This window comes from Tetrahymena thermophila (assembly GCF_000189635.1).
Source record: "Tetrahymena thermophila SB210 genomic scaffold scf_8254666, whole genome shotgun sequence".
In the NCBI taxonomy this organism is placed as follows: domain Eukaryota; phylum Ciliophora; class Oligohymenophorea; order Hymenostomatida; family Tetrahymenidae; genus Tetrahymena; species Tetrahymena thermophila.
Genome location: NW_002476433.1, coordinates 226662 through 239219, shown reverse-complemented (window position 1 = coordinate 239219; position 12558 = coordinate 226662). Strand labels below are relative to the sequence as shown.

General features: G+C 20.8%; 5 protein-coding genes across 5 annotated transcripts; 3 read left to right on the top strand and 2 right to left on the bottom strand. All coding sequences in view use genetic code 6, as the record gives it.

Annotated features, from left to right (window-relative positions):
* Nucleotides 1-6: 6 nt before the first annotated feature.
* TTHERM_000400749 (D-hydantoinase family protein) lies at nucleotides 7-2016 on the top strand (the record flags this gene model as incomplete). Its single annotated transcript, XM_012797217.1, has 5 exons — nucleotides 7-275; nucleotides 330-465; nucleotides 520-605; nucleotides 825-1224; nucleotides 1372-2016. The coding sequence occupies 5 exons, from the start codon at nucleotides 7-9 to the stop codon at nucleotides 2014-2016; spliced, it is 1536 nt and encodes a 511-aa protein (XP_012652671.1).
* A 1390-nt stretch (nucleotides 2017-3406) lies between these two features.
* Nucleotides 3407-4072, top strand: TTHERM_00400740 (hypothetical protein; the record flags this gene model as incomplete). The annotated part of the gene is made up of 1 exon (XM_001014047.1): nucleotides 3407-4072. The coding sequence occupies one exon, from the start codon at nucleotides 3407-3409 to the stop codon at nucleotides 4070-4072; it is 666 nt and encodes a 221-aa protein (XP_001014047.1).
* Nucleotides 4073-4532: 460 nt separating this feature from the next.
* Nucleotides 4533-5371, bottom strand: TTHERM_00400730 (glutathione S-transferase, amine-terminal domain protein; the record flags this gene model as incomplete). Its single annotated transcript, XM_001014046.1, has 2 exons — nucleotides 4533-5123; nucleotides 5183-5371. 2 exons carry the CDS (start codon nucleotides 5369-5371, stop codon nucleotides 4533-4535), a joined length of 780 nt encoding a protein of 259 aa, XP_001014046.1.
* A 2793-nt stretch (nucleotides 5372-8164) lies between these two features.
* On the top strand, nucleotides 8165-8526 carry TTHERM_000400729 (hypothetical protein; the record flags this gene model as incomplete). Its single annotated transcript, XM_012797216.1, has 2 exons — nucleotides 8165-8352; nucleotides 8430-8526. 2 exons carry the CDS (start codon nucleotides 8165-8167, stop codon nucleotides 8524-8526), a joined length of 285 nt encoding a protein of 94 aa, XP_012652670.1.
* A 178-nt stretch (nucleotides 8527-8704) lies between these two features.
* On the bottom strand, nucleotides 8705-9922 carry TTHERM_00400720 (dual specificity phosphatase domain protein; the record flags this gene model as incomplete). Its single annotated transcript, XM_001014045.2, has 3 exons — nucleotides 8705-8775; nucleotides 8876-8992; nucleotides 9076-9922. 3 exons carry the CDS (start codon nucleotides 9920-9922, stop codon nucleotides 8705-8707), a joined length of 1035 nt encoding a protein of 344 aa, XP_001014045.2.
* Between the last annotated feature and the right edge of the window lie 2636 nt (nucleotides 9923-12558).

The following is a 12558-nucleotide window of genomic DNA, read 5'->3' as shown; positions in this document are numbered from 1 at the left end:
TAAATAATGAAAGAAATCATTAACAGAATAGATTATTAGATAAATAATTATTTAGATATTAGCTAATAGCCTGTTAATTTGGATGAGCTCTAATTAGAATAAACTGCTTCTCAAAGAAGAGCTTCTCCTATGTTACTGAAAGTCCCAAAAGATAATGACTTTGCTTATTAAAGGTGCTCTCAAAATAAAAGGTCTCATTAATTAAAACAAAATTAATCAGGAAGAAGTAAGGAGAATATAAAATATTAAAACAGTCCCAGCATACTTAAAAATAGGTATTTAAATTTTTAAAATTGCAGAATTATAAATATTTTTAACTTAAATTATAGAGATCTCAACTAACATTACTAAGAATAGCAATCGTTTGATAACAGTAACAATAAAAAATATGTTTCTAATAGGTGTAATTCAAGATCACCTAAAAGCAAAGATATATTCAATCATTCTAGTAATCCCCTATTCTCTGTAACACTTTTTATATTTTTAAAAACATTTCATTTAAATTATGTTTCTTAATAGGTTGTAATATCAAGCAATAGTAAACCAAATAACTAGTATAATTAATTTTCTAAATTAGGATTAACGTTAGAGCACATATGCACAAGGTAAAAAATAATAATATTCAATTTATTAACTTTAAAATAATTTTTAAAATATACATAACTAATTAAATAATAATTTTTAAAATATTTTCATCAATTATTTATGTTTCAAATTTTAATCTAATTTTAGAAATAGAAAATGACATTTCAATTAATTAATTTATTTAGAAATGGGTATATACAATTTCAAATTAGTATATTAAAGTTGTTTATATTAATAAGGGAAAGACATTAAAGATCTCCTATTTTATTTCTTTGCACAAAATAGGAATGTAATTGCAGATTAAAAATTGGATGTGCTTATTGTATGCTAGATGATCATGCTGACCATGCAGAATTTAAAATATAGATAGAAGACTTTTTATAAATAATCTAATACAAATATGATAACTATTATCAAAGCATAAGAAACTTTTAGTAGACCTTACTATAATATGAAGAGCCTTAAATACTATAAACAATATCATTCTAAATTAATTAAGTTAAGCAGAGCTTGTGTTAAAAATTAGATCAAATTAATTCAAAAATTTAAGAATAATATAAATAGTTTTTTGTTTAGGATAATATTAAAACTGCTCATTTAGTTTAGGACCAAAAGTTTTTCTCTTCCTAAATTGAAAAAGTAAGTTAATTTTTAAGCTTGGAGTTAAATTATTAATTAAAAAATCATTCATTTTTTTTTATTAAAATTAATTTTATAGTTTTGTTTTTAATGAATATAAATTTATTTTAAAAATATTTTGATATTTTTTTATCTAATTAATTTTAGGTTATGTAAGCTAATATACTAAATATGAATGAAGAACAAAGAGATGTTTTCATGAGGCTTTATAATGATGCAGAAATAGTAAAAATAGAAAAAAGGATAGAAGAAATTGTGAATATAAATGAAAACATTAGCGAATAATTAGAAGCATCGTTTTAAAATTTTCAAAAAAACTTAAAAGATAAGTTAAGTACTTTTTTGTAGAAGCTAGATAACCTTTAATTATATTTAAATATTAACTCTAGCGAAAACACTATTCATTATCTAAGTGAGCAAAAAAAATCACTACAAAATAAGATTCAGAAGGCAAAGAAAATGTAAGACTAAATAAAGTAAATAAATAGAGAAATTTAGATACTTAAAATAGAAAAAATATCTAATCCTTTCCCGTATAAATTATATGGAGGTTTATGTGATCATGTTAATATTTAGTGCAACACTATTTAAATATATGAATGTTGCAATCAAGCATTTCCTTGTCCTGATTGTCACAAAAATACTTGCAAAGATCATAAAATTTTCTTTACATCCCCAAGTCGGAGATACTGTATTGACTGTTTAGCCATCTTTCAAGTTAATCATCCTACAAATACTTTAATAAATTGTTCTTCATGTCTATCAGATTATGAATAAATTAGTAGTGATTGATTTTATAAAGAAATTGTTTATATGTATGTGAAAAGTCATTTTTAAAATAATTCATTCTACTATTAACTACTAAAAATGTTCAAAACACTAAAAATAAATATAAAATTCTATCTATATAACATTTTATTTTTATTTTGGTTTAAATAGTTTAAGAGAAAAAAACAAACAAATAAACAAACAAACCTATTCTTTTAAGTTATCAATATGACATCATATTTATTTTGTCATTATTATTAATTAGTTATAATTTTAAATTTTCTTTTATTAAAAGTGAAGTTAAATCCTTTTTAATAATATAAGGCAATCTCCTGCAAGTATGTATTATATTGATATTTAAATTATTAAAATATAGCACTTTGCTAATTAAAAAAATGGCTATTGCTGGTAAACAGCACATAGTCATTTATTTTTTTTTATTTCTATTATCTCTATTACAGTTGTTTATAATATGTTTTAAAATTAAATTATAAAAAAATAGGGTACAAATAACAGTTTAAAAATTTTTTAAAGGAGGGCAATAAATAATCAAAAAAATGTATTTTTACAATAATTATATTGAATTTATTGTAGATTAGAAAAAGAATTGATTAATAATTTAAAAAATGCCTTATTTCTAAGGATTAGCAGTGAATATTTTTTTTGTTTTATTTACTTTTACAGCTATATATGATAAATAGCATAGTGGGGAATATATTTTTAAATCTTTAAAAAGTTAAATAAACATCAAAAAAGCATGAATCAGTAAAAAATTAATTAAATAATTAAATTGGAAGGTAATGCGTCACAAAATAGATCATTAACATTATATTTCTAGTCTTCTGTGTTATTGATTTTGAATTAATTTCAATAAAACAGGTAATATTATTCCTAAGACTATTGTTGTTTAATTCCAAAAATTGAATGATTTTTAAAAATCAAATTATCAATATAATATCTCTATTATTATTATACACTTCTTATTAAATGTATTGTCTCCAATTTTTAAACTCTATTTATTATGAAAATAAGAAATTTATTCAGCTAAATGTAGATATATTTTTTAATTCACTCTAAAATTAGCTAAAAAAGTCAATTTAATTATTTGATTGGTGATATTAAAATCATTAAATTTTGGAATTAATTTCATATTTTTGTTTTAATTTTTTTTTTAAATCATTTTTTAAGAAAGAAAAATATGAGATTGATAATAAATAAAGTTACAAATTCAAAATAAAAAACTTTGAGTAATTAAAGAAAGAAGTTGTTTTAACTATTAATCAACAGAAGGAGATTTTAGGAGTCCGGTTTGTTTTTTACATAAGTAAATTAAAGAAAGTGATAAAAGATTAAATTTAAAAACTATAAAGAAATTTTAAATCTGATTATTAATCAAAAGATAAAAAAAAAAGAGATGATGGATTAAAGAGCTGATAAAGTTTAACTAAAAAATGAAATGAATTAGACTAATTCTAATTAAAATTCCCTTATCTAAATGTTTCTTGATATTGTTGACATCTAATCTCTTCAATAATAATCTATTGTTGCTGAAAATAATCAATATAAAATAGAGTTTTCTACTAAAAATACATTTATGTGCAAATAGGCTGAAAGTTCTTTAATTAGATCTAATTAGGATGATATTAGCAAGGATAAGCACAAGAGCAAGACATCATATCATTTAAAAAATTCAAATGTTATGAAAAACATACTAAAGTCATTTTAAAGGTGTATCGAGAATGAGCAAGACGAATAATAAAAATAGAATTTTTGCCATCTCAGTAATGTTACTTATGGACACGCCTAGTTGTGCAAATTCTTAAAATTAAGTCTGAAAACTGAAGGAAAGAGGTGGAATATGAAAGCTAAAAACTTGGTAGAAAAATCTAAATTGAAATCGCTTTTTGAATATTATCTAACAAATATTAATAAATTGTGGCTAGACAATAGCAAAGTCTCAAATAAATAAGAGCATGAAGATTTAGTTATTTATTTGCTTAATTAAATTTAAAATCCTAGTGATACTTGCAGGATAAGGTTTTATTAGAAAAGCAAATAAATTATTAAAAGCTGTGTATGATAATAGAAATAAAAATTTTTTAAATCTTATAAAAAGTGATCAGATAATTAAAAATCATATTTTAATATATTGCCTTTTCAATTATATATTATTTGTGTAAAATTATTATTAATATGTATAAAAAGTATCTTATTCATTTATGAAAAAAATATAAAGATATCTATCTCTAAATTATTAAAATTTGAAATCAATTACAACCATTAAATATAAATTATACTTAATTTTTATTTCTAAGTCATTCAATACTTTATATGTATTAATGATATAATTTAATTCGAGATAATTAGGATCTACCCACACCCCTAAATTTTTTACCATTTATAATTCAACTTACATTTTTGTAATGAAAAAATGATTTAAAAGCTAAAAAATGGAATATTTATTAAAATAAAAATGATTGAATAAACAAAATAAAATATAAATAAATCAGTTTACATTTTAAAATTGAATATTAATACGCTCAAGCTTCTACGTATCTTTTAGTAATATAAAATTCTATAAAATTATCAAAATGATAGCTTTTAGGAGTGTATTATAATTGATCTAAAAGGAAGTTATCTCCTTAGGCAGGAAGATTAAGAGGATTAGTTACAGTCCTTTTGAAAGAGTCGGATGAAACAACATTTTGAAAGTAAATTTTGAAATTCTAGATTAGTTCATCCTAATTTTCAATTTAATCAAAGAAGTTGACTTTAAAGAATACTCTATACATAGCATCAAGCATTTTGAAATGAGGACCAATAGCAAAATCAACATAAGTTAATGTTTCTCCTTCGAAATAGCTATTTGGGTTTAATTTAATTCTTTCAGATAGCTTGGAATTTTTTGTAAAGAATCTCAGAACTTCAGCTAATTCGTTAGCAAGCTTCTTAGATCCTTCAGCATCCTTTTTTTTTATAATTCCAAAGATAGCCCACATTCTATCAATAAAATTTGAATTAAAGTAATTTGCCCATATTCTCTATTATGTTTTTCTAATGTTATCTTAAGGGAAGACACCACCAAATTCATTTTCTAGGAATTCAAGAAGGGGGAGACTTTCATAAATAATCTAATTATTTGAGTATATATTTAGTTAGATTGATTAATTGTTCAAGAATTTATAAATACCTAGTTGTTGAAAGATATTGAAGGAACCTTTCCAAAAGGATTGATATCTAAATATGCCTACTCTCTATGTTTAAATTTATATATATCAATTTCTTTGTAGTCATACTTAACTCCAATGTTTTCTAAAGCAAATCTCGCTCTTTATACATAAGGGCAGAGGAGAAAACCGTATAATGTTAATTAAGACATTCTTTTATTTATAACCTTTTTTTAGTGTTTTTCTGTTTTTTGTTTGTTTTTATATGTTTATAATCAAAATAAAAAACAACAACAATTCTTATAATATTTTCTTCTTTTTCTAGATTATTTCTTTATCTAAATTTATTAAATCACATTTATGTAAGCTTTTTGAAATTAATTTGTAATAAATCATAAATATATCTAGTTCTTTTTATTTTAAAGAGAAATCTTTAAACATTTTTCTTTACTTATTCTTTTTAAGATTTATAATATATTTTCTCAATTAAAAATTCTTCATTTATTCTATTAAAAACTTATTTTACTTTTTACATTTTTTATAATAGCAGAATTGTTCTAAAGAAAATAATCTTTTAATTTTTTAAATTGATGTAATATATCATTTTAAATAGAAATATATAGTAATTTAGCAATTTATTTTATGAAAAATACATAAATAAACAAACAGAACATTTCTCTTCCGATTTCATATTATATATATTATTTTATTTCATATCTGTAAAATAAATGAGCTGTTTGTTTGTTGTCTTTATAATTTTTCATAATATTTAATTTTAAATAGTATTTTAAAAATATTAAAACAGTTAAAAATAAATTCCTTTAACATAAAATTGAATCTAGTATGTATTAATATTTAAATAATACTGTAAATGCTCATTAATTAAGGCATTCCCTAAGTATCCTTTTTGCCCAAAAAAAAGTGCCTAAGTTTTTTTTTTTTTTGTTAATATATTTATGTCTTAATTATTTTAATTATTGAGGAATTATAATATTTTTAATATTTTTTAAATAATTTTATAAAGGTAAAAAAATAATAATTATTTATTTATTTGAATCTAAATTAATAGCCTTAATCATATAAAATTATATTTAAAAATAATAAATTAAAGGGGAAATTTACAAAAAGTTAAAAAAAAAGTAAAGTTGGTTTTTTTCATTTAAAATTGAATGATAAATGATTAAATAAGTTTTTAAAGCAAAAGCATGAAGAATAAATATGCTCTAAAATATTTTGAATAATTTTATAGCTTGATTGTTTTAAAATAATTTACTTTTTCAACTTAAATTAGTGCTTTTTAATGTAAACCCACGAAAATTAGAGATATCACACGATATTAATTAGATATATACTTTTTTTGTTTAATACTTTATAAAGATAATCTATTCAATAAGAAAACTAGAAAGAAGAATTAAAAAAATAATTTGATTTAAACGGAAAAATTGATTAGATTATTTATTTGATAAATAATCAAAAGTAAATACTGAATCAATATTTATTTAAACAATGATAAAGAGTTCTCCAAAATATTTAATTAGTTAAATAAATTAATCCAAAGTTTTGTTTAAATAATTACCATAAAAAATATTAATTAAATCATCTGAATCATTAATTTTCCTAATACTTCATAATTTAACCAAATATTTGTTGCTTGAGTTAGATATCTTGGCAATATTTATTTTACCCAAATATTATTTAAGCAAAGCAATTCAATCTAAAAGAAGCCATTTTTTTTATTTTGTTAATTTCAAATAAAAAAGAGAATGCTTTATCAGTAATGGATGCTATAGTATTTAAAATAAGAATTAATTTAATATAAATACTATATAAAAATTGAGTTAAGATTACATTTTTTATTAAATTATAAAATTTTACTTAAAATGTTGAAATTTCTTTTATAAATTCTAAATTTTAGAAGAAAAAATAGTATATTTTGAGTCTGCAAATTATCTTTTCACATAAAAAATTATTCTAATAGATTTTAAAATATTTTTATTAGATAATTAAAATAAAATATATTTAAAAAAAAACATTTGATTTTAATTAATAATTTTAAGTTGTTAATTTATTTGGTTGTTGGAATAAATTTAAGTTGGAGAAATTATAAATTAATATTACAAGCTTTCAAAAATATTTTTTACCATTTTATTTTAAAAAAATAGTTATGAATGATTGTATTTTTTTATCCTTTTAATATTTTTCTTGTTTTTAAATGGGGTAAATTCAAATATTAAAATCTATTTAAAAAATTTTGACTTATAAAAAATATAATTAATACTTCACACAAATGTATTTAAATAATATTGATTTAGTATAATAATTTTAAAAGCTTTTTGGTAAATTAATTGTTATTATTTGACTTCATTATTCTTTATATTATTCAAAATAGAGAGGTATGGCTTCTTAATTAACTTTTTCTTATTCAAATCTCAATTTATTTACACATGAGATTAACTTTTTAACATTTCTATTTAAATTGATCAGCGAAGAAGGTTTTTTATCATATTTGTATAATCTCAGTTTTTTTAAAAATCTTTTGAACTTAGATATTTTTTGCTCTATGAAAGATGTCAGTATAATCCAAATGCTATAAGCGCAAAATAATAAATTTAAAAGTTATGTAATTAAAAAGAAGAGTTAACTAAAGATTTTTTCTGCTGATTAATTTTATTTTATGCTAAATTAATTAAAAATAACTGTTGAACTCAATAATAAAATTGATATTATTACAGATACTTTTTCAAGCTTATTTAAAAAAAGAGAAATGAATGGCTTATAAGCTTGCAAAGCTACTAGGTAAAAAATCAGTAAAAGCTGAGTCAAAACTCCTGTAATTAAGGCATATTACTTTAAAGATATTTTTAGAATAACTAATATTGTTTTAACTACAAATCTTACAAATTCCCAATAATAATACTTACTCTTATATTCATTAAATAAAAAACCATAAGAAAACATCACTTAAACCTTTTATAGTTTATTCTTAGATTATATTAGCCTATAAAATGTAAATAGTGGGAAAATTATTTAGAACAAGCATAGGATAATCAAACTTAATACTCGAATTTTATAAAGTTCATCTGAGACACCGCACTAAAGGCTAAGATCTATCTAAGAATATGACTTATCTTTATCTAATTTCAGACAGAAAAAGCTAGATAGTAAGTTTTCTAAAAGAAGAGAATAAAAAACTGTAATAAATATGTAAATAAAAGAGAGATTTGCCACATATAGTGATTTCTTAAATGATATTTTTTTAATTAATAAAAGCAAACCTAAAAGCATAAGGATTAAGTTGCAGAGAATAATTGGAATTAAAAATGTAAATAAGACATTCAAAAATCCTATTCCTGTTGATTCAGTCTGAAAATGAGCAAGGAAGCAGTTTAACGAAATTTAAGGCGAATTTATTGGGTTATAAATGAGTAGCTAGACAGAAGAAATTGAAGAAATTATATCTACATTGCTAAGATAGTTAGAGATCATGTATATAGAAATATGAAAAATGAATATTTTCACATAAACAGAAGTAAGACTCCTTTTGCTCAGAGTTCTTCCTATAAAGAAAACACCCAATTTAGATAGATAAAAGGCATAAAGTAAGTTTTATTATCTTCTAAATGTAGAAACCATAATTATTACTAAACTGATAATAAGGAAAACTATTAAAACTATTATCTTAGCTGTATTTGATTCAATAGAACTGCATTTAGTACATTAAAATACACCCTAAGAGGCATATTAATCATCCCAGTAAATTCCTTTAATATCGCAATCTAGGCATTAAGCTCCAACATGGCCTTCATGACATAGCTCATTCTATATGCCAACACCTTAATTAATCAATAAAAAAAGTAAATAAAATTTTTGTCTAATAATAATAAAATTTTTGTTTTGTTAATTAAAATGTATTTACCTCCTAGACAACTAGAAGGATTTAAGGAGCAATATTCTATATCAGAAGGATTCACAGAATAGCTCGATCTCCAATATGATTCTCTTAAATTTGAGTAATTAGCATAACATTCTTTAAAGTAGTCTTAGTGACATATTTAGCAAGTAGATGAATAACCAACTTTCATATTATCACAATATTAGCATGAAAATCTATTTTAATACATACTAATAAATATTTTTTCCATACCTTGATCTTTGCATCCATTTTAAATGGAATATTCTTAATTTAAGTAAAAAAATTATAAACTCGAAATAACTGTTTCGAGCTTTAATTAGGTATTTTCATTTCCAAAAAAATCAATATTAGTTGCCTACCACAAAATGTATGGATAATACATTGCTTCTAACCCTGCTTATGTTGACGATAGATAATTTTCAGAAGGTTAAAATAAGAAAGAATATATATTTCCAAAAGAATTATAACTATTAAATTAGTCATATTTTTTATTGTCAATTACTATTGATAGTCTGAAAACATAAGTCAAACCAGGGTATAAATATTTTTAATTAGGAATAAGTTTAAGTGGTTCCTTACCTATTGAAAATACTTCTAAAGCTTCCTCAACTATAAATTTTTAAATCTAATTGCTATAATTATCATTTAATAATAAACCTTTATTATTTTAAAAATCTATTTTATTTAATTCTTGAACATTGACATTGCCATATAAATAGAGTCCTCCACCAATCCTGCTTTCACAATTAAATATGGTAGAATTTTATGCTGAAATCAGTTGTACACCATATACCGCTCCTCCAAGATACTTACTTTAGCAATAACCAAATGTTGTGTTTGAAATATACATTTGGCTACTATCTCCAAATTAAGGAACAACAAACTACATGCATCCTCCAAAAGTAATAGAAGACCCATTTAGAAATATAGAATCTTTAATAATAAAGTATTTAAAGACTTAATGAGATAGAATAAATTATAGATTTTAAGTATTCTCCAAATCAGCAAATAAATTTATAATAGAAAAATAATATTTCTCTGACTAATTTACAGTATTATCAATCTTAAAAATACTTGATTGATTTTAAGAACTTTGAATCTTTTAATAATAATTGCTATTTAAACTGATAATTTGTATATTACTTAATTAAAAAAGTGACTTTTAACTAAATTTTGTATTTAAAATTGTTGTATTATTTAATTCAAATTAGTCTATTTATGTAAGAAATAATAAATATTTATTAAATTATGCTTTTTCAGCTACAATTTTCCCAATTAAAATATGTTAGCAATTAGATAAATTAATCAAATCTGATAAAAATAAACTATATGGTTGCACAATTATTTCTTCTATTTCAAAATGTTTTACACCTCCTAAAAATATCATTCCATCTATTTTTGAATTTTGCAAGAAATAAAGTGATTTCATTTTAAATCTTTCAACTTTAGACAAGTTAATAATGGCATCTTTTTGGTAAAAATTAGTTTTTAAATTATTAATTTCTACTCTGCCTATGTTGCATTCATATATATTAGAGAGTTAAATTTTTAAATAAGATTATAGAGACTATTATTTATAAGATATTTATCCTATATTAACTATTTGTTTTTAACTACTATCGATAGACTACTATGAGTTTTAATCACCATAAAATTTCAATTCTCCAATTAAATAAGAATTTATATGATGAGTTTTAAATATTATTAATCCAATATCTATACTTGCTTTTTAAATTTCCTAATTCGCAATTTTAAAATCAATCAAATATAAGTTCTAACTTTCTAAAGCATCTATCTAAATATTAATCTAATCCACAATAATTTATTATGAAGAAATAAGTTAAAAACCTGAATAGTAAGTTATGTTTAAATATCTTGAGTCGAATAAAGTAATGTTTCCTATTTTCAGTAATTTTTTACCTATTAGTTCTAAACTAAACTCAATAAAATTTTGTAGTTGAATATCTACTATTTCTAATATTTCAGAATTTAATGTTAAGTATGTTGATTCTTTTAGATATTTTATTTGATTACTCAAATGCATTTAATTTATTTCGAAGTTAACAATATCTCTAGTAAATAAAACTAGCTTAAATATATCTGCTTATTTAATATGATTGATATTGAGTTATTAAATTTAGAGCCACTATATTCTTTGAATCTTAATAAAGGTAGACTTATTATTTAATTAAACGCTATTAATAATAATACAATTAATTTTGACATAATTTATGTCTTCAATTCTAATTGAAGAGTTTATAGTCTCATTTTAAATCGTCAAACTAAACTCTACTTAATTTTGATTCTAAATGAAAACATCATTGTTCAAACAATTAAACTATACATTCTATTATGAAAGTTATTAAGTTATACTTTAATCGCAGTCAAAGATAAAGTTTTTATCAAATATTTTACTAGGACTATATTGCTCGCTTCTGTATATTTATATCAATAAAATTATTACAATGATACATGTTTTTAAAAGGAACATAATGTACTTTTTCTGTACTCAGCTATTCTTAATAATTAATTTAATTTGTTATTGTTTTATAAATAATTTCAAAGATATTAATTAGTCTTTAACTTATTTTTCATTTTTTTTAATTAAATGTCATAAATTAATAAAATAAAGGGAAGGAAATTAGTTATTTTGTAAAAGATTTTTAATTTAATATTGTTAAAGAATAAAATTTTTTGATGGCATTTTTGATCAATAAAGTTTTTTCTGATACATAAAAATTGAAAAGCTAAATATTTTTAAAGGTGACATCTATCTCAAATGAGAATCAAATAAAATTTCTTTCTTTATTAAAGTGTTAAATTTTTAATAATAAATTCATCTTTACTAAGAAATTTTTTAATTCAGCATGTTAATTAAGTATTATTCAAAAATATTAATTTGCAAAAAAAGAAAGACACAAAACTAAAAATAAATAATGTCTGCTTTTAGTGTTTTTTATAAATAGTTTTTAAAATTATTATGATAAACTAAAATTTAAAAAAATATTTTTTTATTTACAAACAATAATAATATGATATGAAAACGTTAATTAATTACACATAAATTATTACTTTCAAACTAACTAACGTTCTTGTGATAATAATTTATATTCTTACTTTGTTTCCTTGTAATATTAATTAACAAAATATTTTCAAGTTAAATACTAATTCATTATAAGCCTATTAAATAAATTATCATCAAGCTTTCTTAACAATAGCTTTTCTTTTAAATGAAATATTTGCTTTATTTGAGTTAAATTATATTTAAAAATACTTGTTTAACCAATTTATTAGTATTTTTTTATCTAAAAGTGACTCATTTTAACAAAAATTATTAAGTATTTTGATATATAAAATTTGTATGTTCTTATATAAATCTGATTAAATTATTTTAAATTATTAAAAAATATATAAAATACTATTTAAAAATGTTGGAGAATGAGTTTTTCATTATTCAACTTAATTTATAACATATTGAATTAACTT